The following is a 26323-nucleotide window of genomic DNA, read 5'->3' as shown; positions in this document are numbered from 1 at the left end:
CATTAAAGTAACAGTCACTCTTTCATCCAGCTTTTAACCAATTCCAGGCAGGAGCCCCCCTCAAACAAGGTAACGATAAGTGTGCATTACTGCATCCCGAGCGGCTCAGCCTCCACCCGTATGCTGCAGTCCGACTCATAGTAGACTAGTGTTGTCTGCCGGCGCATGCTGACATTAACAAGATATGCCTTTCAAATATCATGGCCTTTGGGACTGGGTCAGAGATACTATTTATAGAAGGTCAAGACTTCCTGATAGTTTGGCTTGCTAGAATGACAACTGTAAATAGAGCGGGTTTACTAGTTCTGCTGCAGCTGCTTTTGTGTCTGATATTGCTCTGGGCTCTTGAACAGATGTGATCTACATAGATCGGGACTGCTGGTTGATAAAAGCGTACAGTACTTTTAAAGTGATACGACGGCATGTTAATGTTTAAAATCTCTATACTGCAGTTCAGGTTTTAAGGCTGCTTAAGGAATTACGTCCTGTAACCGCCTAATGCAGGAACAAATAGTGTCATCATGCTACACAATATGAGAATTAGCTGACAGTGCCTTTTGCCTTTTAGTTGCAAAATATACATTTAATCTAATATTTATCGTTACCATCTGCTGACTAAGGTACCCCTGCCAACTATGGGGAGAAAAACAAGTTAGCCACTGTAGCTGCCAGATATTATCACTGCACGTATTCTTTCTACAAAATCAGACAATGCATCAAACTGGCAGACAGGGACATAGTTACACATTGAAAAAGATAAAAGATAATATTCAGATTTTTTGTTATAATTTCAATCATTAGGTTATTTTAGGTCAGCAGCTTTGTTAACGTCACAATTACCCTTTATGTAACAGTGAAACACAAGCATGGCAGAGAATACTAATTCTCCTAATAGGAAGATATAGATTGTGCATACTGCTTTGATCAGGTTGACTCTAAAATGGCTGGATATGACCAGTGCAAATCAAATGAGAAATCTGAAAAGTACCCACCCTGTTTTATATATTAAAAGATGTACTGTAAACATCCTCCAAAATGTCATGTAGCTAATCCAAGATGGGCCACTTGTGTTACATAACATCTATCCTCCAGCTAAGCCCCACCTTTTCCCCTAATATATACACTCTGCTCCACCCTCTACTTAATATTCATAGTTGTGGCTTTAAAATGCCGAGCCCGAGCCGGTGCTGTGGGCGCCTCTCTGCTGTGTGCCTGCTGTCTCTCTGTTTACATTCTGCCAGAGTCAAGAGCCCTGAGCTGCTGCAACTCGTGCCACCATGTCTAAACCCTTATCTGACCATGATAGAAGGAAACAGATTTCAGTGCGAGGCCTCGCCGGCACTGAAAACATTTCGGCATTGAAGACAGATTTCAACAGACATCTCCACTTTACGCTGGTCAAGGACAGAAATGTGGCTACCAGAAGGGATTACTTCTTTGCTCTCGCCCACACTGTGCGGGAGCACCTGATTGGCAGGTGGATCAGAACCCAGCAGCACTACTATGAGAAAGATCCCAAAGTAAGTCATAACAGTAACGATAAATGTATGAATAAATACATTTCATTATTGACTCATGGGCTAAATTCTTAAAAAATGGGTTGTTATTTGAATGGCAACAATGGCAGACACTTGTATTTGTTGTTAACAAGGGGAATACTGGTAATTATATTTAATCTATGAACTGGTTCACCTTCAGGATATTTATGGACAGCCTGTTGCATTGTGAGCCCCGCCTTCCCACAGTGCTCTTTGTTTTCATTAGCATTCTGTGCCATACCCTGCATCTTATACTGTTCATCTCATGCAATAACTTCAGCACATTTCATACATTTTAAACAAAAAGGCCATGAATCGTTCCAACAAGGTATTTATATTCTTCCAAATGTACTTTTAGCAGTTCTTCTGCCTGATGTCAGTGTAAGGTCATGACATTTAAACTTCATCTGGGCTTCTTAGCACTCTGTTGGTATGCTGCCGTTCTTATAGTGTGTTGAAACATTAAACCTCTCCATGACCTTCTGTTGCTGTCCTCTCTGACCATAAAGCACATAGCCCTGTGTCATATGAGCGCATGCCTCTGAGGGCATTGAATAATCAGAGCAGCTATATCTCCCCAACTGCAGTGTTATAAGCTAACAGCCATACAGAAAGAACTACAATAGGAAGCTGCAAACCACACCATCATTATATTGGAGATAACATACCAAACTATGTGAAATGACACCTAACTGTGTGCAATGACAATAGACACAGAAGTAGAGTGAAATTTGCATTTACTTAGCAGGGGGAAAAAATTGTGATTACAGTAAATAAAAGGGCGTGATTTTCTTTTTCTTTTTATCAAAGGAAGAACATTTCCCTGCACCCTCAGGCTTACTCTGCTGGGTTTTTGTTCTGTAACTTACCAAAGCCCTTATGTATTTATCTTAGGAGAGTGACATTTTCTTCTCACTTTAAGCTAGGTTTGTGAAACTTTTAAATGAGATGTTGGTGGGATGAAGCCTCCAACTCAAAAACCATCTGAACTGCATCACCTCTAGACTCAAAGGGCAAAGGTGAATCTGCCCTAAAAGGTCTAAACAGAAGCCGTAAGGAGTGAGGAACTCCAAGATCAGACTGGAGTGTTGTGCTGCATATTAGATAACGTACATATAGATTTATTTTTCACATCACGATTATGCATTATTAGGAGGGGAATACCCAGCTAATCAGCATAATGAGATGTAACAAGGATTGAAGTCTGACAACATTTGGAACAGTCATTTATAATTCAAGAGATAGCTTCTCTGTGATGCTGTTCTGTCATATATATTCATTATTTTTTAACACATATATCAATACTCGAAACTGGAAACTCCACAATGAAAGGGTATCAGGCTTCAAGCCGACCTTTACAGCAACCTCTACAGGAGCTATTTTCTGCACAGAGCAACATGTTGGTGTTATGTTACTCCAAAAGCAATCTGTCCCTTCTCCTTCTCAACTGGGTTGACCCACCATGTGAGAGGAGGGGGGGAAAAAAACAACTAAATGGCAAAGGCTAAACACAGGCTCAGGTGGCACATCTCTATGCACGCCCAACCGCGAATCGAAATAATTAAAATGGAAGGTTTCGATGACAGTCTGGGTTGGATGTTTTTGTGACATATAATTGCATAGATTTATTCCAATCATGCTATTGTGGGAATCTTTCTCGAACCATAATCACACGATGAGATTAAAATACATCTGTTAGTCTTCATCAGACTTTTTCTGGCTGTTCTTTCTAGGGCTGTGTATCGGTAATAAATCTAAAATGATAGAAAAGTTACAATTTAATATAATGTTGAATATTGCGATACTGTAAGAAAGGCAATGTAATGCTTTTTTTCATAATATGAAATCACCACCATATATAAAATCTGAATGAGAAAACTGTAATTTTATATATATTCAGAAGTGTTATTGGTATTTTTCCTTGTAACATCCAGAATTATACCACAAATCATGGATAAAGTACTGTATCACAAAACATAATGGAATTTTCCAGTGAATCAATATTTGAATCAATATTTTCTCACACCCCTAGTTCATACAGTATGTTGTTGATTATTTCGATCTTTCTTCTCAAACTGTAGCGTCTTTACTACATCTCCCTTGAGTTCTACATGGGCCGCACCCTCCAAAACACCATGGTGAACCTCGCCCTGGAGAACACCTGTGATGAGGCCATGTACCAGGTGAGGAAAAGACCTTTCATTTATTACACCCAGAACTTTAAAATGTCTATTTTCTACTATTATTGGAAGGGAAACATCTCAGATCGAAAGCTACATTCGGCCATGTTGTGTGTTGTTGTCTGTAGTTGGGTCTGGACATGGAGGAGCTCGAGGACATGGAGGAAGACGCTGGTTTGGGAAATGGTGGCCTGGGACGCCTTGCCGGTGAGCATCTTTTCACCCGTCATATTTGATCAACTCAAGAGATCTTTACTCTTGTTGACTGACTTAAATAATGCATCATTTTATATAAGAGCTTGTCAAATGTTGATTTGCTTTTTCCCCTGCCTCTGGTTTCCAGCCTGTTTCCTGGACTCCATGGCTTCACTGGGTCTGGCTGGCTATGGTTATGGTATTCGATATGAATTCGGTATCTTCAATCAAAAAATCGTTAATGGCTGGCAGGTTAGAAATGAGAGAACTGATGTAAAACTTTCCTTTTTTTCAGTGCGTATTAATAGCTTCCCTCTTTCACCTCAAATCACCTGCTAGATGATCATTATCATGTCGTCGTGTTCATCATCATTTTCTATGTCTGGCTCAGCTAATGAGTGTTTTTTTCCCCTAAAGATAAATGTATGTCATTATCCAGGTTGAGGAGGCTGACGATTGGCTGCGCTTTGGCAACCCCTGGGAGAAGGCACGTCCCGAGTACATGCGTCCAGTGCAGTTTTACGGCAGGACCGAGCAAACCCCTGATGGAGTCAAATGGGTCGACACTCAGGTGAACATGTGAATAAAAATAGATAATATGAATAGTAAGAGATGCAATGTAAGATGATAAATAAGTATGTCTGTCCCTGTGGTTTATTGGCAGACAGTGCTGGCTTTGCCATATGACACCCCTGTCCCTGGATACAGAAACAACTATGTCAACACCATGAGGCTGTGGTCCGCAAAGGCCCCTTGCGATTTTAACCTTAAAGATTGTAAGTGTCTTGCAGAGGTCAATAATTTACCATCAGTTGTCAAATTAACTTGAATTAAATGTATTTTTTTCCCCTCGCAGTCAATGTTGGTGGCTACATTCAAGCTGTTTTGGACAGAAACTTGGCTGAGAACATCTCCCGTGTGCTGTATCCCAACGACAATGTAAGAAAAAAAGACTGCATTACCTTTTGATCCTCCAGGACTGCACTCTTACTGTAGGATGGCCATGCAAATGTAAACCTGGATTAGGAAACACAAAAAAAGTTGAAAAGTTTATAGCAGCTTTGGACAGTATGGCTCCTGTATGATTTAAGGGCTTATCCTAACTCGGATGGATTTCCATAATTAGGACCCCAACTAGTGTCCTTTGTCTTCAGCTGGAGCCACTGTGTGCTCTTTCAGATTCCTCTGAAGTCGCCCTTCATAGCTGACATAAGAATTGCCGACCATGAGCTTAGTCCCTGAAGGCTAAAGATGGAGGATTTGAGAAATAACCGTCTAGATCAAGATATAATACATGTCAGTTCTGGTAGTTTATGTCCGTGCAAGTGAGAGCAGATCTTCCGCCTAATATTCCAGCCTTGTTTTAATTCAGTCAGGACAGTATCACTGCTATTGGCATTAATAATGTGTATTACTCATAACAATATAAAAGCACTGAAACAATTATTGATTAACCAAGAAGTCCATCAAAGTTAAACCAAATGTTAATATTTGACTCATAATGAATCGTGTAAACAAACGCCTACATTTGATATTGAATTGATCTGTGGGTTATTTTAAACAATTATGCCATTAAATTAATAACAAAACTATGATTTTAAATAACAATGAAATTACCAAAAACTGATGTGATGTCTTCAAATCATGAAACTGAGAAGATCCACAAAAGGAAAAATGTCTACATTTGAATGATGATGATGCTGATCATGATCTTATTAAGTCTGACATTGTTCTATGTTGCTTTAATACAAGGCTTGAAATGACAAAAAGTATCATCATCATTAAAAATGGGAAAGCTACCTTCTTCAATGTTCTTTTTTATATTATTGAAGTCGTTGAATCAGGGTTGTAAATAAAAAGTATTTAGGTTTAAAAAGAAAAGCAACAACCAATCAAATGAGGTAATGCACACATTTCCCCCACATTTCCACACAGGTGATAAATCCCAGCTCATACCGTTTCTCTTCAGTTTGCTGCTATGCTCTTGTCCTCGTTTTCATGAGCTGTCAGTTTGGGTAGATGTTAACTCTGCGGAAGAAGCCTAACTTGGAAACGTTGTCCTGCTGTATCCATTTGAGCAATCCCGAGAGAAGGATGCTTGAGATCCTCAAAGCCTTATATAGACCAAAAGCCTTCTGTATGCCTATACTGCCATCTCCGCCGAATAAAAACCCACAAGGGGGGAACAGAAGCGTTTTATACAGTCTATGGTTTTATCCGACATGCAAGCAGATAGGCATTTAGTCCTGAAGAACCACGTTAAATCTGTTTATTTTTCCCAGAGGTTTGGCTCGTTGCGTTTAATCTTAAGTAGGCCTATTTATTCAACAAGCAGGCCTGCATTTCTATACTGTTAAAGATAATCCGCATTGGTCATGGTAACAGTTGCTATCTTCTCTACGACCATACTAAACAAACTATAAACAAAGTGACGCTAACAGGAAGCAAATTGGCAAACAGCCAATCAAGTTGCAGAGGGGCAACAGGTGTGTCACGGCAAGGTTTTGGCATGCGCATTGTTGTTTTTTCACACTGGTAATCCCACATAAATTCATAACGAGTCAAGGCCCTTTTTAAAACTATACTTTACTATAGCCAACTATATCCAGCCAACGATTTTATTTTATGCATTCATCTCTTTATCACTCAATAGACTCAATTAGACTAATTTTCAGTTGCCAGTAGGTGGGGCAAATGTTGCATTTCTATTTAAAATCACCTTAATATCCACAATTGAAAACATTAAAATAGCCAAAATCACATTGGTGGTCACTTCTACTTACTTCTCCTTCTCCTCCTTTTTGTGGCTTAGCAAATGTGAAATTAGGCTGCATTGGGTCAAACCCTCACACTGAATTCAGTTTGCTTAAATATTTCAAATAATTGTTTAAGCAAACATTTAAACATAATAGAATTGTCCCAATACATTTTAATTAACTGCAATAACTGCATTAATATGATGATTATATGATATTTTAAATAGAGCTGATGCAGTGCTAAAACTTTCTTATAACATCAGGTATGGGTAATTATTTCATTAAAGAGGATTGATTGCAGATGTCTATTAGACATCTGCAATCAATCCTCTTTGCATGATTAGCAGACACAAGATGATATGATGATATGGAATAATTATTTTCCTGCAGATCACAAATAGACAAATGTGTGTCTTTGTCCTCAGTTCTTTGAAGGAAAGGAGCTCCGTCTGAAGCAGGAATACTTTGTGGTTTCTGCCACCCTGCAAGACATCATCCGTCGTTTCAAGGTCTCTAAGTTTGGCTCCAGGGAGATTGTTCGCACAGACTTCAGCAAACTGCCTGACAAGGTGAAGCATTACATTCAACACAATTGTTCTGTAAAAAATAAAAAGGATTCCTTTGTGCTTTTATTAAATTGCCTCTGTCAGTGCATTGAACATGTTGTATGTAGGTTACACTGTATTTTATGAGAATAGATTAAATTAACAGTATCTACAAAGCACTATTATGGAATATTCTAATTATGGATTTTCTTTTATTATTGTGTTGCATATTTAGGTTGCCATTCAGCTGAATGACACCCACCCAGCGTTGGCTATTCCTGAGCTGATGAGGGTCCTGGTTGATGAGGAGAAACTTGAATGGGACATGGTGAGGAAGAGTGACACTGGTGTGACAGTAGAACTGCATTTCCCATGACTTTGTTTGTGCTCCAGTGCTTTTGATTCATATTCTAGGAATGTTAATTTACCAGCATCATCGTAATGGTTCATGTTGTCCCTCTCGCTGGTGTTCAGGCCTGGGACGTCTGTGTGCGCACGTGTGCCTACACCAATCACACCGTCCTTCCGGAAGCTCTGGAGCGTTGGCCAGTCGACCTGTTTGCCCAGCTGCTGCCTCGTCACCTGGAGATTGTCTATGAGATCAACCGTCGCCACCTGGAGGTCAGTACTCCACATTGCAACATGTCATAATTTCTAATAATAATGCGTACAATGTGTATTTATGGCAGCAGAGGAAGCACACACTGTCCATGCTCTCGGTGGTTGAGTGCCACTTTAGTAATGCAGTCTTGCAGTAGCATAGCATTATGCACAGTCATCTGAAAACAAAAGCTTGGTGCAACCAATGAATAAGGGTGAGTATTATCAGAATCAGAATACCTTTATTTGTCCCACAGAGGGGAAATGTGCATGTGTTACAGAAGGAAAAGAGCCAAAGACATCTTAATATTAACCAAAAAGCATGCATTAAAAAATATTAAAGATACAAAATTAAAAAGAATAATTACACAATAAACCAAATACACAAAATACAAATATTAAATGTAAACTTTATAGTTCAAAAACATTATAAAAATGCTAAACTTATAAGACTAGAAAAGCAGAATAAAAGAAGAACAATAGCTAAAATGAAGGTAATGATGTCTTTTTGTAAATACATGTATTGATAACACAGTGGAAAGACAGAAAAACATATTTAAATGCAAGAAGTGGCTTTAAGATTAGCACGAGGATAATACAACCTGTATGTCAAAGAAAAAAAGGTTTTGTATTGGCTTTTAATTGCAGCGTCTGTCAGAATTAGCCCACGCTGAATGGAAGGTGAAACATTTCTGACATTAACTGGTGGGCAGGTTTTATGAGCTGTAGCTACACTTCACAGTACGCCGTTTCCTTATCTTTCATACTGATGGAAAGTGCTGTGTTGCTGCTTCTCTGACCTTCAGCAAGCAAAACATTTTGTCTCACATTCTTTTGCAGAGAGTTGCAAAGATGTTCCCTGGTGATCACGATCGTTTGTGCCGCATGTCCCTCATTGAGGAAGGCGGACAGAAGAGGATCAACATGGCCCATATGAGCATTGTTGGTTCCCATGCTGTCAACGGAGTGGCAAGGATACATTCTGACATCCTTAAAGCTACTCTGTAAGTCTAAGAACTATACCTGTAGGCCTGAATCACCAAAAGTCATATATGTTAGTATGCACGGGTGGCTGCATCATCTGCCTTTTCTGATATGTGTGATGCTTCTCTCTCCCTGCAGTTTCAAGGACTTCTATGAGATGGAGCCAACCAAGTTCCAAAACAAGACCAATGGCATCACTCCTCGCCGCTGGCTGGTCATGTGCAACCCGGGGCTGGCTGAGGTCATCGCAGAGGTCAGCTGGGTTTTTAACATGCACACTTCACACAAATAGCATTGTAAATACTTGTTCTTTTAAAATGTTTTCCCTTTATTTGTGTTAACAGAGAATTGGTGAGGAATTCATCCGTGATCTTGACCAGCTGCAGGGCCTCCGCGACTTTGTGAATGATGAGGCTTTCATTCGCGATGTCGCCAAAGTGAAGCAGGTGAAGTAATATTTTATCTTCAATTTACAGTGTCAGATTGTATACAATCAGACTTTATTATTTCTGCCAAAAGCACAATGCAATCAATGCATTTCCATGTTTATACTGAACATATTATGAGGTATCTCTGTCATCTGAAGCCTGCATTAAATGCTTTTTTTCACATTATTTGTTTTGCCAAAATTCAGAATGTGTGTCTTTACACAGCACAAACAAATAAAGTTTAACTTGTTGTCCTGTATGTGATTAAATGTTTTCGATAAAGTAGGAAAACAAGTTGAAGTTTGCTGTGCACTTGGAAGAGCACTACAAGGTGAAGATCAACCCCAACTCCATGTTCGACATTCAAGTCAAGAGAATCCATGAATACAAGAGACAGCTGCTCAACTGTCTGCACATCATCACCTACTATAACCGTAAGAGCACTTTCATGAATCTTCTTTCCCAAATGTTTTTATCCAAACACACACATTTCACTACTGGTATCTCTTCATGTCTCCACCAGGCATCAAGAAGGAGCCCAACAAGCAGTGGACCCCAAGAACTGTCATGATTGGAGGAAAGGTTTGTGGTTTACGGCATGCAACTGAGCTTCCAAAACAAAATCACCCTCACAAGTAAATTAATCTAATGCTCTTTTGTGCAGGCTGCCCCTGGATACCACACCGCCAAGATGATCATCCGTCTGATCACAGCCATCGGGGAGGTGGTCAACAACGATCCTGTGGTCGGAGACCGTCTTAAAGTCATCTTTTTGGAAAACTACAGGGTCACACTGGCAGAGAGAGGTAACTACCAAAGCACTGCTCTATTTCTAAGCTTTGTTCCCTTTTCTCTTTTAAAAGGTCCCCTATTATACTGTTTTTCATCAATATATAATAGGTCTCAGATATATACAAAACATGTTTCTGAAGTGTTTGGCTCGAAACACCAAACAGATCATTGCAGCATCCCATAATCCCCTCTGTTTCAGCCCTGTTTCAAAAGTGCTGATTCGTCTGTTACTTTAGATGAAAATAAGGAGCCACTCCCCACGCCCTTCTGAGAGATATTTGGTTACAAAGAACACAATGGTGCTCTATCAGGTGATAAGGTGTGTGTGTGGGGGGGGGGGTTACCTTGGTTGGTGATTGGCTAATGGTTACACAAGCCACAAAATCGTTATGACATCATAAAGTGGCCAAAATCTGATCAGCTCATTTTCAGACAGGTTTTTATAGAAATGGATCAGGACAAAAAGAGAGAGAATCTTTTTTTCTGAAACTTTCAGAATCTCTTTACACAGAGGGGACACATGTTGATGTAGAAGAGACATGAAAAAGTGGATTTTACATAATAGGTGACCTTTAATCTGTTCTCATTACATCTGTTGAAAACCCAAAATGCTTACCAATACCCTAAAACATCAACCCGCTACTTCTGTCATATTCCAGCCATCCCCGCAGCTGACCTGTCACAGCAGATCTCCACAGCTGGCACTGAGGCCTCTGGCACCGGCAACATGAAGTTCATGTTGAACGGTGCACTCACCATCGGTACAATGGACGGAGCCAACGTTGAGATGGCTGAGGAGGCCGGCGAGGAGAACTTCTTCATCTTCGGCATGAGGGTGGATGACGTTGATGCAATGGAAAAGAAAGGGTAAGTATTCAGTTACATTTGTGACCTCAAACACATTTTTTTCTATAGCTAATGGAATCTATTCACTATTCATTATGTGATTGTATCCCTTCATCAGAGCTGTGTGTCCCTAAATGTGACTGTTTGATTTGACCATGACAGGGGAACAGCAAAAGGAGCAAAGGCAGAAAAAAGGCTGAACTTTGTATATTTTATTTTTGTGTCTATTGTTGCATAGTAAGAACACAGTTATCTGATCCATGTGGTGAATTATCTACAAGATATTCCATCTCTTGAGATTTGTTTGATATCAATGCAAGAAGCTCTTAGCACTCTGTCTCTCACACAGGTTTTGGTAATGATCACTTGCACCACACGATGTTTTTTTCCACCCATGCTGGGATGTTTCACACTGAAAGGTGTGGCCTTGGGGAATCTGCTAATGTCTCTGTACAGGCACTGGATACTGCACCTTAATTAATGAGGCAGTTACTACAGCAACAAGCTTGTGCTTCTATTTATTTCCCACTTAGATACAACGCTTTGGAGTACTACAACCGCCTGCCTGAGCTGAAACAGGCTATTGACCAGATCGCTGGAGGCTTCTTTAGCCCAAAGCAGCATGACCTGTTTAAAGAAATTGTCAACATGTTGATGAATCATGACAGGTAAAGACACATCTAACATTGCTAGCCTCAGGCACACACATGCGTACACAAATACAAATAAGAACGTGTATTAACTTGCATGGTGGCGCATAAAAGGAAAAGAGACGACTCATAGACATGTACATGCATACAATAATGCACACTTGCACACCAAACACATTCCTATTGTACTATATTTGTTGTTTTTTCATTTTATTGCATCCTTTTCTGCACAGATACAAGGTCTTTGCTGACTATGAAGATTACATGAAATGCCAGGAGAAAGTCAACGCTCTTTACAAGGTATGTTCATTAAAAAACCACACAACCCATATGGTTCACGAAAGCCTTTCATGCATTTATAGTAGGACTTTAATTAGTCTGGGTATATGAGTATAACCACTAATGGAAGGTCACTACTCAGAGCTACTAAGCCTTTTAATTACTGATCTTATTACTCGGATGCCATTATCAATCATTTTCATCTTTTCATCAGAACCCCAAGGAATGGACCAAGATGGTGATCCAGAACATTGCCGGATGTGGCAAGTTCTCCAGTGATCGCACCATTACCGAGTATGCTCGTGAGATTTGGGGCATGGAGCCCACGATGGAGTCACTCCCCGCCCCTGACGACTTCTAATAAACTGTCCACATGACGCCACAACGGCCCGACTTTCCCTGCTTGTATCACAACCAGACGCATTAAGAGTCAGTTTGTCAGATACTGAGCGTCTGGTAAAAGCCACCACAAACCTGCCTCTGAGAGGGAAAGGCATCAAATGCTTCCTGCGTTACTACAGTGTGTGTCACACGACTCTTTGACTAAGTTTACATTCTTCATGCATGCAGATCTACAATATGGTTAATAGATCTTCGTGGTGGGCTTTTGTGAAGTGATCGGTGATATTTTTTGTAGAAAAATATTAACTCTTGTACTTCCACTCCACGCCATTCTGAATAAAATACATCTTAAATACCAAAACAGCCTGCGTGAGTTTGTATAGATTTTTCCATTCTGTTTGAGGGAAAGCCAGGGTTTCCTGAACATTTAAATTGTAAACTGAAGAATACATTTGCACATTTTTATTGTGCAATAATTGTATTTCCAAGCATATTACATGAACAATGGTCAATTTCACAGCCTAAGAACCAAATCAAATTATTTTGATAACCAATAGCACAGTGGGCAACACATCATTGTAATCAGTGAATATTAAAGGTCCCATGTCATGGCCATTTCTACTAATCATAATTCCATTGTTGAGGTCTACTAGAATAGATTTACATTGTTCAATGTTCCAAAATCACATTGGTTTTCTCATACAGCATCTCTGTATAGTATGTGTATTCACTCTCTGTCCTACACGGCTTGTTGGAGCTCCGGCCCCCCCTCCCTATGAGCCCACTGTGCTCTGATGTGTATTTATGTGTTACAATGGCGTTTGTTAGCAACCAGAAAAGGACACCGGTAATGACAAACAGATGAGAATGCTGCGTGGGGTCTGGGTGCCGTGTTGGCGGGACGTTGCGGGGCTCGTTGCTCCGCTCGAGGAGCGGACAGTGTGAGCTGGATTACTGGTGTCGTTTCCTGGTTGCTGCGTGGGGTCTGCGAGACAGCGAGACTCAGCCTTGTGTGGCGAACTGTTAGAGGAGATCCACGGAGCCGAGGCTGAGAAAAGACAAGGCTGAGTGAGTGGGTGTTTCTCAATCGCGAGTAAAGCTGCTTCAGAGCCACTATTTCAAGCATACTACGTCATCGAGTGCCGCCGAAGTACTGTTCCAATCTCCAGCATACTTGGAAATCTACCGAGCCCGGCGTACTCCGTTTGGAGAAATATCGAGGCTGCACATGAGTAGACTCCGCGGTCTTAAAATCCCCACAATGCTTTGCGCACGGACCAATTTCCCCAAAATCTGTGGCGGAAGATGTAAGGCGGGGCCTCTCATATGACGCACACCTGCACACTTGCTAGCATTTTCCACTCTTCGTTTTCCGAATGCCAGGAAGTATTCTTGACTCGCTTCTGAAGCAAGATGCTCGGCAGACATGTGCTACCAAGCAAGCGTACTCGCGATTGAGAAACACCCAGAGTGTGTGTGAGGAGCTCCACGGATTGGTCCATTTGGACCTGGGTATAGGCACGTCACTATACTCAGGAATAAAAAAATGGAAAAAGAGAAATCTCCAACGAGGCGTTCTGGGGCAGCATAGACAGGTATTTTCTGTGTTAGAGTTTTACTCGCTACAAGGTGTACTTTGAGGGTTTGTGACTTTGCAGACTGTTTACATGCATAAAAAGCTACATAACACACAAGGGGACGGGTAATAACCGGAAAAGCATGACATGGGACCTTTAAAGAAATGTCTTAAAAGCAAATGAAATATGCATTTAATTAAACATGGGCATTCTGTTGTATTTTGTGGTCAAATGTTGATTTCAATTAAATGTGTACAATTCAGGAAGCAGAAAATCTGTGGTCCAATCAGTGGACAGTGTTGTGAAAATTCAACATTCATTCAATAACTATAATCCTCAGATTCAGATTTTGGGTTCATTGGCCATTTAAAAATGCATCAAGTGTTTTTATTATCTGTACGAAAAGGTACAGACTATGACATAATGTTATTTAATATGACCTTGCAGCCAAAACACACACATATTGGGTAGAACCAATAGGTACCAACTGCCTTATCTAATGCAAATATTGGGAACATATGGAGCAGAGTTTAGAGGTGCAACACACAAAAAAACACTATAGCGTGTTTGATGAAGCCGTGGCCCCACAGTCCCCTGGATGACCACGGCAGCAGCAGATCGCTCAGCAGAGGACTTCAGCACTGTGGCATGAAGGCAACACGTATCTCAATGCAGTCAGAGGCAGTAAACAAATGCCAACGTTATCAAGGGCGTTTATTTCCTCCAACTAAAGATATCATACCAAAGCAATGGATCATCAACATCACTGTTATCTCATTCCAGCCCTTTAAATTTCATATCTGCATAACACAACATGTGTCACTAAAAGGATCATATCTGATGACAAAATGTTTGTTTGACTGTCAAAGAAACTAAAATAACATGTTAAATAAAAAATAAAAAATGTCCAACTTGGGCCCAAGATGTTAGAAGACAAGGAAAAATACAGCAGAGCAAATGTCCAGTGATCAATCAATATAGACCCTTGCATCGTAGGAAAAACTCCCCAAACAACACGTCTCATAAGTCTTATAGTGACTGAAAGAGCATTCCCATGCAGGCCTCAGAGCTTTCTGAGGGATAAATAAAGTTCTCTGAATGCCCTTTAGGAGGAGCTGTTGCTACCAAGTGAACAGTTGAGGGGAATAAGTTAAACGGACGGATGGTGAGAAACACATGTTACTCTGTCCCGCTGATTCAGCTGTGCACCCCTGTGACCTCAATCGATTCTTCAATGGCTCCTTTGCGTGCCAGTAATGGCTTATTATCTCACACACACACACACGCACGCACGCACACACACACTCAGGGGTTACTGGTGTAATAAATTCTAAGATAACTCCTCATTGCCCTGTCTCTGGATTTAACAGGTTTAAAGTCCAAACCTGCATTAAACATTTAACAGATATGGATAACTGAGGACAATAAAATAAATCCTTTCATTGTTTCATTGCTCTTCATGACTCTGTAAGTGGGTCCGTGAATGAATATCTTAGCTGAAATGTCACGCTTTTATATCATCATTTCAAATGTATTGTGTACAAAATACCCTTACATCTGCCTCACAAGCAGCTATGGGCTCAGGTTCAGGGCCTCATGGAGAGGAGAGTTTGGTGGTGACAGGCCCCTCTAAGCTATTTCTAAATGCTGGCCGAGGGATATGTGGGTGCAGTTGTGGGTGAAATAGTATCAGCAATTTGACTCTCCTCTCGCAACAACATTGAAATTGTGAATTTTAATAACAATAGTCCTCCCCTTACTTAATCTAGCAGCACCATAAGGCAAGATAATGCTAACCAAGACAGTGAACAGGGCAACCCTGGTAATCATCAGCATGTTAGCATTTTAATTAGCAGCATCAAAAGGTCAATCTGTATTCATTTCACATTATCAGCCTCCACTGTAACATGTTTTAGTGCTGACTAAAAAGGCTCCTCCCTGAATCTTCCACTTTGATAACACAAGTGGAGCCTTTTCTCTACATTTAAACCAATTTACCATAACTGCCTGTGTGAAGCAATTTCTTGCTCGTACATTTTTACTCTCTGTTCTCTTGTCTTTCGTTACTCATTAAAACCCTGTGCAAATATCAGCTTGTTGAGGATTGTGCTTTCTCTTTGTAAAACAATACAATTGATCTGTGTCACACTCTGTTAAATGTATAATGCTGATTTAACATGTGTCTGTTCAATCCAGACTCTTCACTTTTTACTGTTTCTCTGTTTTTCCATTTCCTAAAAGTTATTTTGTAGTTTTTAAAAACCATGTATAAATGCTTTTATAAATTATTTCAAATACTCAAACTTTAAAGGCTAAAACATAACGCCCCTAAGAAGGAGGAAATCAAAAGTACATATCTTTGTCCTTCAGAGTCTGGCAGCTGAAAAAACTGACTGTTTATTGTTTTACTTTTGTTCACCTGCTGCTTCATTCAGTCTGACATCTCATGCTGATCACTACACAAGCACACATTCCTGAAAAAAACGAATCACCAGGAAACAGAAACAGGCAGACATGTCTCAGATTTGAGAGACATTCACACATTTCTTGTTCTTTAACTTTTTATTAAGGGGTCATGTTTCATAACTCTCAGTTACCTGGAATACAACTGTTGCTTATTGATAAATCAAAGTCACTTATTGACTGCAAAGTGTGTTCTAACACGGGGTGACAGAGGAGGAGAAAAGTTCATGGTGTTCAAGTACAAATGAATAGTTGAATATTGATCAGAATCTTTTGCAATTTTTGTCAAACACTTACTTTTGGTTTTCCCTTTTCTCTTTACCTGATTGCAGATTTCCGACTGCTGTCCTTCCTTTGAACCAGTGAACAAATAGTGGTGATTTATAAACAAGTCAACAAGCAAACAATTATAGAACATATTAAAGAAACTGACAAACTTAGTTACTATTGAAACCAAATCAGTTTGTTTGACCTCACATTCACAGGCACACTAACGCACAATCTATCACCTTGTCATTAGGGGAGGCTGTGGCTCAGTGGGTTAGTGCGCTGATATACAAATCAGGGGATAGCAAGTTCGAGTCCCACTGCATTCAGCATGTCGTTGTGTCCCTGGGCAAGACACTTCACCCCAAATGGCTCCTGTGGGGATTGCCCACAGTACTGAATGTATGTAAGTCGCTTTGGATAAAAGCATCTAACAAGTGAAATGTAATGTCATTCATGTTAGGTAACCAATAAAGGACAGGGAAAAGGTCTCAGTGTGAAATGTGAAAACAGCTGAAACCACCTTTGGTTGGAGCTCACTTGCACTGAAACCCTTCATCCGAACATTGTTCCTGCACAGCAAGGGCTCAACATTCGCAATTTTTTGTAGGCCAGCATTCTTATTGTTAATATTTATGTTTTGAGAAAAGATTATTCAGGAGGTAAGTCTTTTTGAATTTCAAACTATCCAAACACCTTATGTTTGGTATTTTCACAGATGCTGGAACAACTTACTATTTACTTTTATGTTTTCCAAAGGAACCTACCAACAACAGGATCTGCTGTCATTAACATAAAGTTAACTTGTGGAGTTTTTGTAGTACACCACTATGGGGTTTGGGGAACTCTTGGAGCAAGTAGGGAGCACAGGACGCTTCCAGGTCCTGCAGACGACCCTTCTCTGCATACCTATGATGTTGATGGCCAGTCACAACCTGCTGCAGAACTTTGTGGCTTTGGTACCCCCTCACTTCTGCAGCGCACACACAAACCTGTCTCAGTCCCAGATGAGTGCAGAGGAAGCGCTGCTGGTCACGGTGCCGCTAGACCAGACAGGGAAGCCAGAGAGGTGCTTGCGTTACGCGGCTCCACAGTGGCACCTCCTGACAAAAAACAGGAGCTCCAGTTCAGGGAAGGAGGGAGACACTAACGCTGGTTTGGATGTTGACCTGCAGGGATGTTCCGATGGATGGACCTATAACATGACTCACAGGAAATCCACAATAATATCTGACGTAGGACTACATTTCTTTTTCTTTGCACATGTGTAAATGTTATCTTGTCCTGTGCCTTAAATGGTGTTCCATATTTTTTAGTGGAATTTGGTGTGTGATCAGCGGTCTTTGAAGCAAATGGGACAGACGGTCTTCATGGGAGGTGTGCTTCTGGGTTCTGTTGTCTTTGGAGGTCTTTCAGACAGGTAACATTGATCTCATCACTAATAATTTATAGTTGTGCTACTAATATGTCAGATATTAGGCAACATCAATCATGTATGTAACTTTCAAAGGGGAACAATTATGAAAAAACACACTTTCTTTTCTTAAAGAGACAGGCACTAAAACGGTGTGTTTCTGACAAAGGTGGATGCAGGATTATCTCGAAAGACAGTATACAAAAAAAAAAGTTTTTTCAACATTAAAGCATAAATAAATGTTATACTAGACCCAAAATACACGAATTAACCAGAACATTTGCATCATATTTCCCCTTTAAAAATGGTCCCACACAACACGTCTTCATGCAGTCTTGTTCAAATCATATGATGTGATACAGTCTGAATTAACTCTTTAACCCACCTGGCTCTAGATATGGTCGACGCATCCTCTTGCTTATTTCCCACCTGCTGATGGCTGTGTCAGGAACATGTGCTGCTTTCTCCACCACCTTCCCGCTCTTCTGCCTGTTCCGCTTTGGCTGTGGCATGGCTCTGTCCGGCGTGGTGCTCAACAGCGTCTCGCTCAGTAAGTGTCATGGTTTTGGACTTAAATTGCCATTTCCCGGTTTAATTTTGAAATTCTGTTCTCCCTTTGTCTGGTCTTCCTTCCTGTGTTTGCCCTCCTGTGATTGTCTCATTGTGTTCACCTGTTGCCCTTGTGTTTCTGCCTCCCCTGCCCAGCTGTATCTTGCCCTGTGATTACTCGGCCTTCTGTGTATTTAGTCTTGTCTTCCCCTTTGCTCCATGTTCGGTTGTCATCGTTTCCTACCTGGTCATGTTCTGTGCCTGTGCCTGTTCCCGTCCATCCGTCCGTCTGTCTGCTCCCATTCCTTGAGTCTGCTGGATGGGGTTTGTTAGTTATTTTCTTGTGTTACCTCGCCTGTTCCTCCAGTTCTTGTATTTTGTATCAGCTTTCGAATAAAGCTCGCTTTTGTTTAAAACCCCATACCTGCCTTCCCTGTTCGTATTGCTTTTGGGTCCTATTTACCCCAACCATGACAGTACAACCGAACCAAAGCTGGACCCAGCAGGCGACCTTTATGAGGTAACTTATCATTTAATATACTTAAGGAATGACTGTCGATACGCCTCCAGTAGAGAGGAGAGGCAGTCTATCATGTTTTCGGCACGCAAAGAAGTAACTTCGAGGCCCTGGTTAAGGGACTTATTACCCGAGTTGGTGGAGGACTTTATTGTAATTGTGAGGTCAAATCTGATTCCGGCCTGCTAGCCCCAGACATGCTAGCCCCCTTCCTGCCACAGATCCCAACATTGCTCCTTTCGAGGACCCTTTTGTGGGATCCCGCCTGGCCTTGGGAGGTCCACGGAGCCTCCAAAAGGCTTCTAAGAGACGCAAGGCCAGGCTACCGGCCCAAGCCCTAGCAGCCATGGTTCCGGCTCCCACTCCTGCCCCCCGTGTCCTGTTGGCGGTTCTGCCGACTCAAGTCCCTTCTCCGCCGCGGGTCCTGCCAACTTCATGTCCTGTTCCGTTGGGGGTTCCGCTGACACCTGTTCCCCCGGGGGTCCTGCTAACTCTGTGTCCTGTCCCGTTTGGCGTCCCGCCGACACTGGTTCGGCCAGGGGTCCCGTCAACACCGTGTCCTACTCCGTCAGGCATCCCGCCGACTTATGCTCCTGTTCTGCCGGGGGTCCCGCCGACACCAGCCCTTGTTCCATTGGGAACACCTGTCACGCAGACAGCGGTTCCTGTCCCGTCCGGGGTCTCGCCATCTCCTGCTCCCAGTGCTCCCAATCCCAGTTCACCTGCTCCGGCGATCCAGCTGACTCGCTGCCACCTTCCTGCCTGTCCTTGTGCCCGGCCTCCTGAGTTTCCCCGCCGCGGCTTTCGCCCCTGCTCTGCCTCTGCCTGGCCCACGGGCCATCCGCCCGAGACCCCCTCCTGGTCCTCTGCCGTGCCCCCGGGCTATCAGCCCAAACCCGTCCACCAGGCCCCCTCCACCCACTCTTTTGGCCCTTGTATCAGCTAACCCCATACCTGCCTTCCCTGTTCGTACTGCTTTTGGGTCCTATTTACCCCAACTGTGACAGTAAGACATCTAACTGGATAGGGTACAATCAGCATGAAACAACTTAAATGGAAGCAGTCAACATGCATGATGATTCAAGAATAATAGTTGTACTAAATTCTAAAAAAATACCTCTTTCTCTATCCTAGTTGTGGAGTGGATCCCCACTAGTGTGCGAACAATGGTCGGGACAATGACAGGTTACTGCTACACAGTTGGAGAGTTGATACTGGCGCTCATCGCGTACTACATCCGGGACTGGAGGTGGTTAACCCTGGCTGTGTCTTTCCCTTTCTTTGTCTTCTTCCTCATTGCATGGTAAGATGCCAAGTATTGACATGCAAATCAAATCAAACCAGAATCACTGATGCACATTTATTTGCACTATTAACAGAACACATATTTCACACAGGTGGTCTCATGAATCTTCAAGATGGTTAGTTATGAGTAATAACCCAGAACAAGCCATCAAGAACCTTAAAAGTGTGGCGAAATGTAATGGACGGAAGGAAGAAGGAGAGAAAATCGACATGAAGGTAAGAGAATGTGCTGTGTTTGTGTTATTGCACCATCTATCTGTGTTTATTATTGTGTATAAAATACATGAATCTTTGTCGGTATGCATAGAGGCTGCAGGAAACCATGAAGAAAGAGATGTCCTGCTCACAAGGCACCCACTCTGTCCTGGATCTGTTCCGCACACCTACAATGAGGAGAATGACGATCTGCCTCAGTGCTGTCTGGTACATGTTCCTCCTTGTAAAATCTCAGTTTTTCATTAACAAATATGTAATTGCATTGACACTGTACATGGTTTATTTTTAAAACAAACCCAGGTTATCCACGAGCTTTGCTTACTACGGTCTTGCGATGGATCTGCAGAAGTTTGGGGTGGACATCTACTTGATCCAAGTGATCTTCGGAGCTGTCGACATCCCTGCTAAAGTCGTCATGGTCGTATCTATGAGTTATTTTGGACGGCGCACATCACAATGTGGGGCTCTCATCATCGCTGGAATCACTGTTTTGATCAACCTGCTGATACCTTATGGTATGGTTGAAAACATGTATACAAGTTGAATATTATACTGCAGAAACAACACAGTCCTCTGATGAATGTCTCACTCCATGTGCAGATAAACAGACTGCACGCACGTGTATGGCTGTACTGGGTAAAGGTTGCCTCGCTGCCTCATTCAACTGCTGCTATCTCTACTCTGGGGAACTGTTCCCAACAATCATCCGGTAAGTCTTATTTACAGGTGTCCATTTAGCAAGAAGATTTAGAAAATGTTGTCTTTTATTTTTTTATTTAGGGTTTAAAGGGGCCCTTTTATGCTAGTTTTCAGGTGTTAACTTACTTTAATGTTCAGAGAGCTCATTCTTTTTCTTATACTGCCTGTGCTGCAGAACCTCTTTTCACCAAGCCCCCAGGAAGTGCGCCGGACTCTGATGAAAATATTCGTGCTGGCCAAACGGCGGTACTACACTTCCTTTTGGTTGCCAGGCCCGGAAACACTTTTTCCCATTGACTTACATGGGGAAAGAGTGGTCTGTAAATCGTTGGATAATTTTTTTTAAACTAAATAAACTACCCAGTATGAACACTTGTATAGCCCTTATTAAAAACATTCGTTCCTCAAGTTGTAAAATGTGCTAATAACGTTATTCTGAGAGTTATTTCCCTCTGCATTATGAACGCGCATCTAACCCACGGGACCGCGCCGCCCGGCACGTTCATGTTACGTGTTCAGCACTACATGCGTTTATCTTTACCCATGGATGCACAATAAGAACGGACCCATATCGCCTTACTGCCAGCCCACGGAGCTGTAATAATGGATATATTGCACATGTTTGCTGTAATTCATCATTTATAACATATTATACTACATGGGCTGTATGATTAAATCTTGTACCGTAAATGTTGTATTAAATAAAGTTAATATTACCGACGTAGATTAACGTCCCTGTAGCTTCTTATTGCACTAAGAAGCTTATTGCACTGTGTGTATATATATATATATATATATATATATATATATACAGTGCAATAATTCTTTCATGCTAAATGAAGCTCTGTTGCTTGGATATCACTAGATCCTGTTACAGCGTAATATAAAAGTACATAACGATTGATGTGTAAATTAGCATAATTACTAGCTAACCGCTAGCTGCTAACTGCCGCCTCGTTAATATCAAATCTATCATAACAAACATTACCATGCTGTCATGAACGTGCGGTGCTGTTACGTGTACGCAAATTGACGTGCTTGATGTGAACGAGCATTTTGGGGGGCATGGTTAAAGTTGCGCATGCGCTATGAGCGCACATACGGGTACTTCTCAGGCATGCCGGGTAATCTGTGACGTTTCGCTCTCTCAAAAGTTGGGCCATTTTATCATCATGCGCGAATGAGCAACTCTCATAGGAATGAATGAGGCCCCGCCTCCCACGCTGTATCCAGTTCTTATTATACATCCATGCTTTTCACCCTCTGTCTGAAACCAGAGCCCAGTCTGCTCTGATTGGTTAGCTGGCCGGCTCTGTTGTGATAATTCAACTGCCTAGGGATGTCCCGCCCCTTAGCCTATCAGGTACAATGTGTTGTAGCGCTAGCCAATAGAAGCGCAAGTGTTACTTAGTGATGTCACTATAGGAACTTTGGGATTTTACCCTTTGTAGACCATTTACATGCACACAAACCTATATCACCCACTATATGCAAAAAACCCAAAAGCATAAACCTCTTTAAGTTCAGCTCGTTTCATTTATCGGAGGATCTACATCCTGACTTTTTCAAAAGGGCATATGAGAGTTTTTCTACTTGCTGTGGACAATGCTTCAGAAGTCTTTAGGCTTGAAACAAGTTAGCATTTTCCCACTTCCATTTCCCTCTTCTTGAAGTCAATTCTTTTTTGCACAGGCTTCTGGTTCATGGCCTGAACAAAGGTCTCTCCTTATGAGATTTTCATGATTAGTTCTACAATATAAAAAGCAAACACCCCACTTTTGGAGCTTTTTACTTGTCTTAACAAAGGCGGTTGCTAACAAGTGGCTAAATCTATTAAATCTACTACTACTTCTCAGCTCCTTACACTGTACATAAGTCCGCCTTTATCTTAGTGGTGGGGACATTGAAGTCATGCCACCACTAACTGTTGAGGCAGAAACAACTAAGATCATACAAAAAAATAAGTGAGTCTGCAGTTTAATGTACAGACGGAAGATAAAGCAGATAAAGATTAATGGTGTCAAACCAGGTCACCTTTTACCCAGATGATATGAGGACTAAACGGGGGCCGTTTCTCAATGTCGAGTATACCTGCTGCAGAGCCACTATTTCAAGTATACTACGTCATCGAGTGGCGCCGAATGCTGGGCATTTAACATGCATTTAAACAGTCCTTCGGCGCCACTCGATGACGTAGTATACTTGAAATAGTGGCTCTGCAGCAGGTTTACTCGACATTGAGAAACGGCCAGTGAAAGCCCTTTAAAACCCACAAATAACTTAAACACATTTTAAACATTTTTCACGCTATGGATTCAACAAGTTTTAGAAACTTCTTAGGGCTTTTGGTTTATTTTCATCCTGAGGCCTGTACTACGAAGCTGGATTTTCGCTTAGCCGGCTAACTTCAGGGAAATCTCGGGCTTTCCGGTCCTACGACGCTGGTTCTCTTTTTAGCAGGCTAGATTTCCATGGTAACTTATGCTGAGCGGCAAACCTGCTCCGGAGCAGGTTAGGTGGCAGGCTAAGAGATCAACTCAGTGAAAGCACTGCCTGCTGACCAATCAGAGCTCCGTGTGCGGAGTTTAAAGCGATCAATTCATATTACAGGATAGAGGAAATACAGAAAAACTGCCGTTGCAGGAAAGACGGCCGGCAAAAATCAACTGACTGTGTGAACGTGAAAATTAATAGAATATCCCCTCCCATCTTCAGAGCAATCTGACTATTATAATATTAGCGTTAAGAAAGCTTACTTAAATATCTGCCACAACATAAGTAACCGGATCAGAGTAACATTAAGTACAGTCCGCGGCACTGTGAGTGCAGACGTCGATGTGTCCCATTATCATTCATATCATATCACATCATAATATATCATATATTTCCTTATTTGAGTCAGCTTCTTGAGCCGTATCTGGCCGTGCAACACTCACAGTGTCACATACTGTATGCAGAAGTATTATTTTAAGCAACACATTAAGTTGACGAAACACTCGAGTCAAATTCTCCTAATTAAAGTCAGATCCACTCGTGTCTTGGACGGGGCAGTGATTTCATAAACCTGTTAATGTACGCATTCAAACACTTTTTCTTTTACCAGCTGTATTCACCTTGCAGGTGCAGCTATGTGGCTTTTATCCTGGATAAAGTGTTTAAGTCATGGATGTTTAAAGTTTAACTTCTTCATATTTGACTAATATTAAAGTTCACTTTTCATTCAGGAAGTATGACGCTGCGCTGTCAGTACGCTTGTCTGTGTTTGAGATTGGTCGAATGCTCCAAATACCACCCCTTTCATGTGAACGCACACCTAACTAGATAGGACACGGCTGGCTTGAGCGATCCACTTGATAACCAGCGTCGTAGTACAGTTTAGCCAGAGCGCGTATGTTTTGGATTGGGCCAACCGGCTAACTCAAACATATCCAGGTTAGGTTGAACCAGCTTCGTAGTACAGGCCTCTGGTCTGTCTATTTCCTGATTCCTGGGCATTATTTGCTGTTGTGTTTTGTTGGAAGAAGATTTCCTGGCAGAAGTCACGCTTAATATGTGTCTTTGCTTATCATCTGCACACTGTGTCACCAACAAAACAAACATAGTATATCCATATTTTTTCTAATCAGTTAAATAGTTACTAAAAACCCTTGTCCCAATCAGTGCTGTATATATATGGACTGTATTTACGAGGTTGATCTGTTAAAAAAACACTTGAACTTTGAACTTTCATAGGCTTTTATAGGATAGGCATTCATTTTAATCCGTTTTATTCAACGACAATGATATACTTCTTGTACACCTTCAGCTGTTTTAGTAGTGTCCTCAAATAGGAGCCTCTGATCTACATTTTAATATCTTTCTTACAAAATAAAAAAATAATCAATAACAGTACTCATGTACATTGTTCTTTATCACCTGCCCCCTAATCACTGATTTACAGGAAAAGCATTGCTTTAATGTTAGAGTAATGGTGGTTCTTTCTCCCTCTCAGTCAGAATGGCATGGGCTGGGTATCCATGATGGCTCGGGTGGGAGCCATGGTGGCCCCGATGGTGCTTCTCACGGCCGACTACCTGCCTTGGCTCCCGGGTTTGATCTATGGCGGCGCTCCGATCCTCAGTGGAATTGCTGCAATATTTCTTCCAGAAACACTTGGCTTACCCCTCCCCGACACAATACAAGATGTGGAGGACAGGTAAAATCAGGGGGGACAAGATCTGCTCCTTTCCTTACATCTCTGCAAATCAAAACATAATTTGTTTGTCAAAAGCATTTTAGACATTAAGAGAGAGACAGAGACAGATTCATCTATATTTTTCATTTTCTATTTTGACCACAGGGGAACTGGGAGAAGCTCCAAAGTATCACGAAAGGAAGTGATAATCCTGCAAGACACCCAGGCGGATCTCCTAAAGCAGACGGCCTGAGGGCATCTGTATTCTGCTCCTGAGGTTTTCCCGACATGGTAATGAACATATCTTGGGTACTGCTTTTTCTCCGGCCTGTTTATTAGTTTGATTTCAATATAGAGCTTATTATGTTGTATGACTGCTAGACAGGTGGAGTTGCAATAAGACAGGTCAATACAGTGAAATGAATAGCTGTGAACAATTAGATCTCTGTGTGTGTTTGTGTTATAGGAGGATTTTAGTCTGGATTTGCATAAATCATGTTTTATATTTTGGAAAATGAGCCTTCTACAGGTGCTTTGCTTTTACTGGTATTGTTATAACTTCTTATTATTTGCAATCTTGTATTTGAAAACAAAACTATATTTTCAATAAAATCAGCACCACACATTTAAGTCTTTTTATTCCCTTTGCTCTGTTGAACTGAAATACTTTGCACACTTCTTTATCCAGGCTGCTTTTAAATGGACACTGTCTGATACATTTACTGAAACAAGTCAGACAAAGAAGTTTGCGACAAGAGGATTTACATGGTAACTGGTTTGCATCAGTCATTCATTGCCTGGGCTTTATGCTAAAATATCAATCAAGGTTCAAGGTTCTTTATTTTGTCATACGAACATAGCTACAGTGTAGTTATGCCGATGATAATCTTAGGTCACAGGCTTCTCCAACAGTGCAACACAATAACACAGATAAACTGAAAAATATAGTGCAAGTAAATAGTAAATACAAGAAGAAAAATAGTTGAACCTGTTAAGCCCGAGAGACC

General features: G+C 41.4%; 2 protein-coding genes across 2 annotated transcripts; both read left to right on the top strand.

The window, feature by feature from the left end:
* The first annotated feature begins 1197 nt into the window (after window positions 1-1197).
* On the top strand, window positions 1198-12496 carry pygma (phosphorylase, glycogen, muscle A). The gene is made up of 20 exons (XM_034140371.1): window positions 1198-1520; window positions 3620-3721; window positions 3847-3925; window positions 4062-4165; window positions 4353-4484; window positions 4578-4689; window positions 4770-4852; window positions 7095-7238; window positions 7450-7542; window positions 7689-7835; window positions 8655-8818; window positions 8937-9051; window positions 9143-9244; window positions 9513-9660; window positions 9750-9808; window positions 9891-10032; window positions 10678-10885; window positions 11398-11532; window positions 11748-11814; window positions 12008-12496. Exons 1-20 carry the CDS (start codon window positions 1278-1280, stop codon window positions 12152-12154), a joined length of 2526 nt encoding a protein of 841 aa, XP_033996262.1. The 5' UTR covers window positions 1198-1277; the 3' UTR covers window positions 12155-12496.
* Window positions 12497-16955: 4459 nt separating this feature from the next.
* LOC117490505 (solute carrier family 22 member 6-like) lies at window positions 16956-25877 on the top strand. Its single transcript, XM_034140266.1, has 11 exons — window positions 16956-17104; window positions 17202-17677; window positions 17759-17862; window positions 18252-18406; window positions 20057-20225; window positions 20320-20443; window positions 20535-20650; window positions 20744-20958; window positions 21044-21152; window positions 25134-25337; window positions 25482-25877. The coding sequence occupies exons 2-11, from the start codon at window positions 17273-17275 to the stop codon at window positions 25567-25569; spliced, it is 1689 nt and encodes a 562-aa protein (XP_033996157.1). The 5' UTR covers window positions 16956-17104; window positions 17202-17272; the 3' UTR covers window positions 25570-25877.
* Window positions 25878-26323: the final 446 nt, after the last annotated feature.

This window comes from Trematomus bernacchii, unplaced genomic scaffold (genome assembly GCF_902827165.1).
Source record: "Trematomus bernacchii unplaced genomic scaffold, fTreBer1.1, whole genome shotgun sequence".
NCBI classification, from domain to species: domain Eukaryota; kingdom Metazoa; phylum Chordata; class Actinopteri; order Perciformes; family Nototheniidae; genus Trematomus; species Trematomus bernacchii.
Note: the sequence above shows the minus strand (reverse complement) of the source record. Positions and strands in the feature narration are given on the sequence as shown.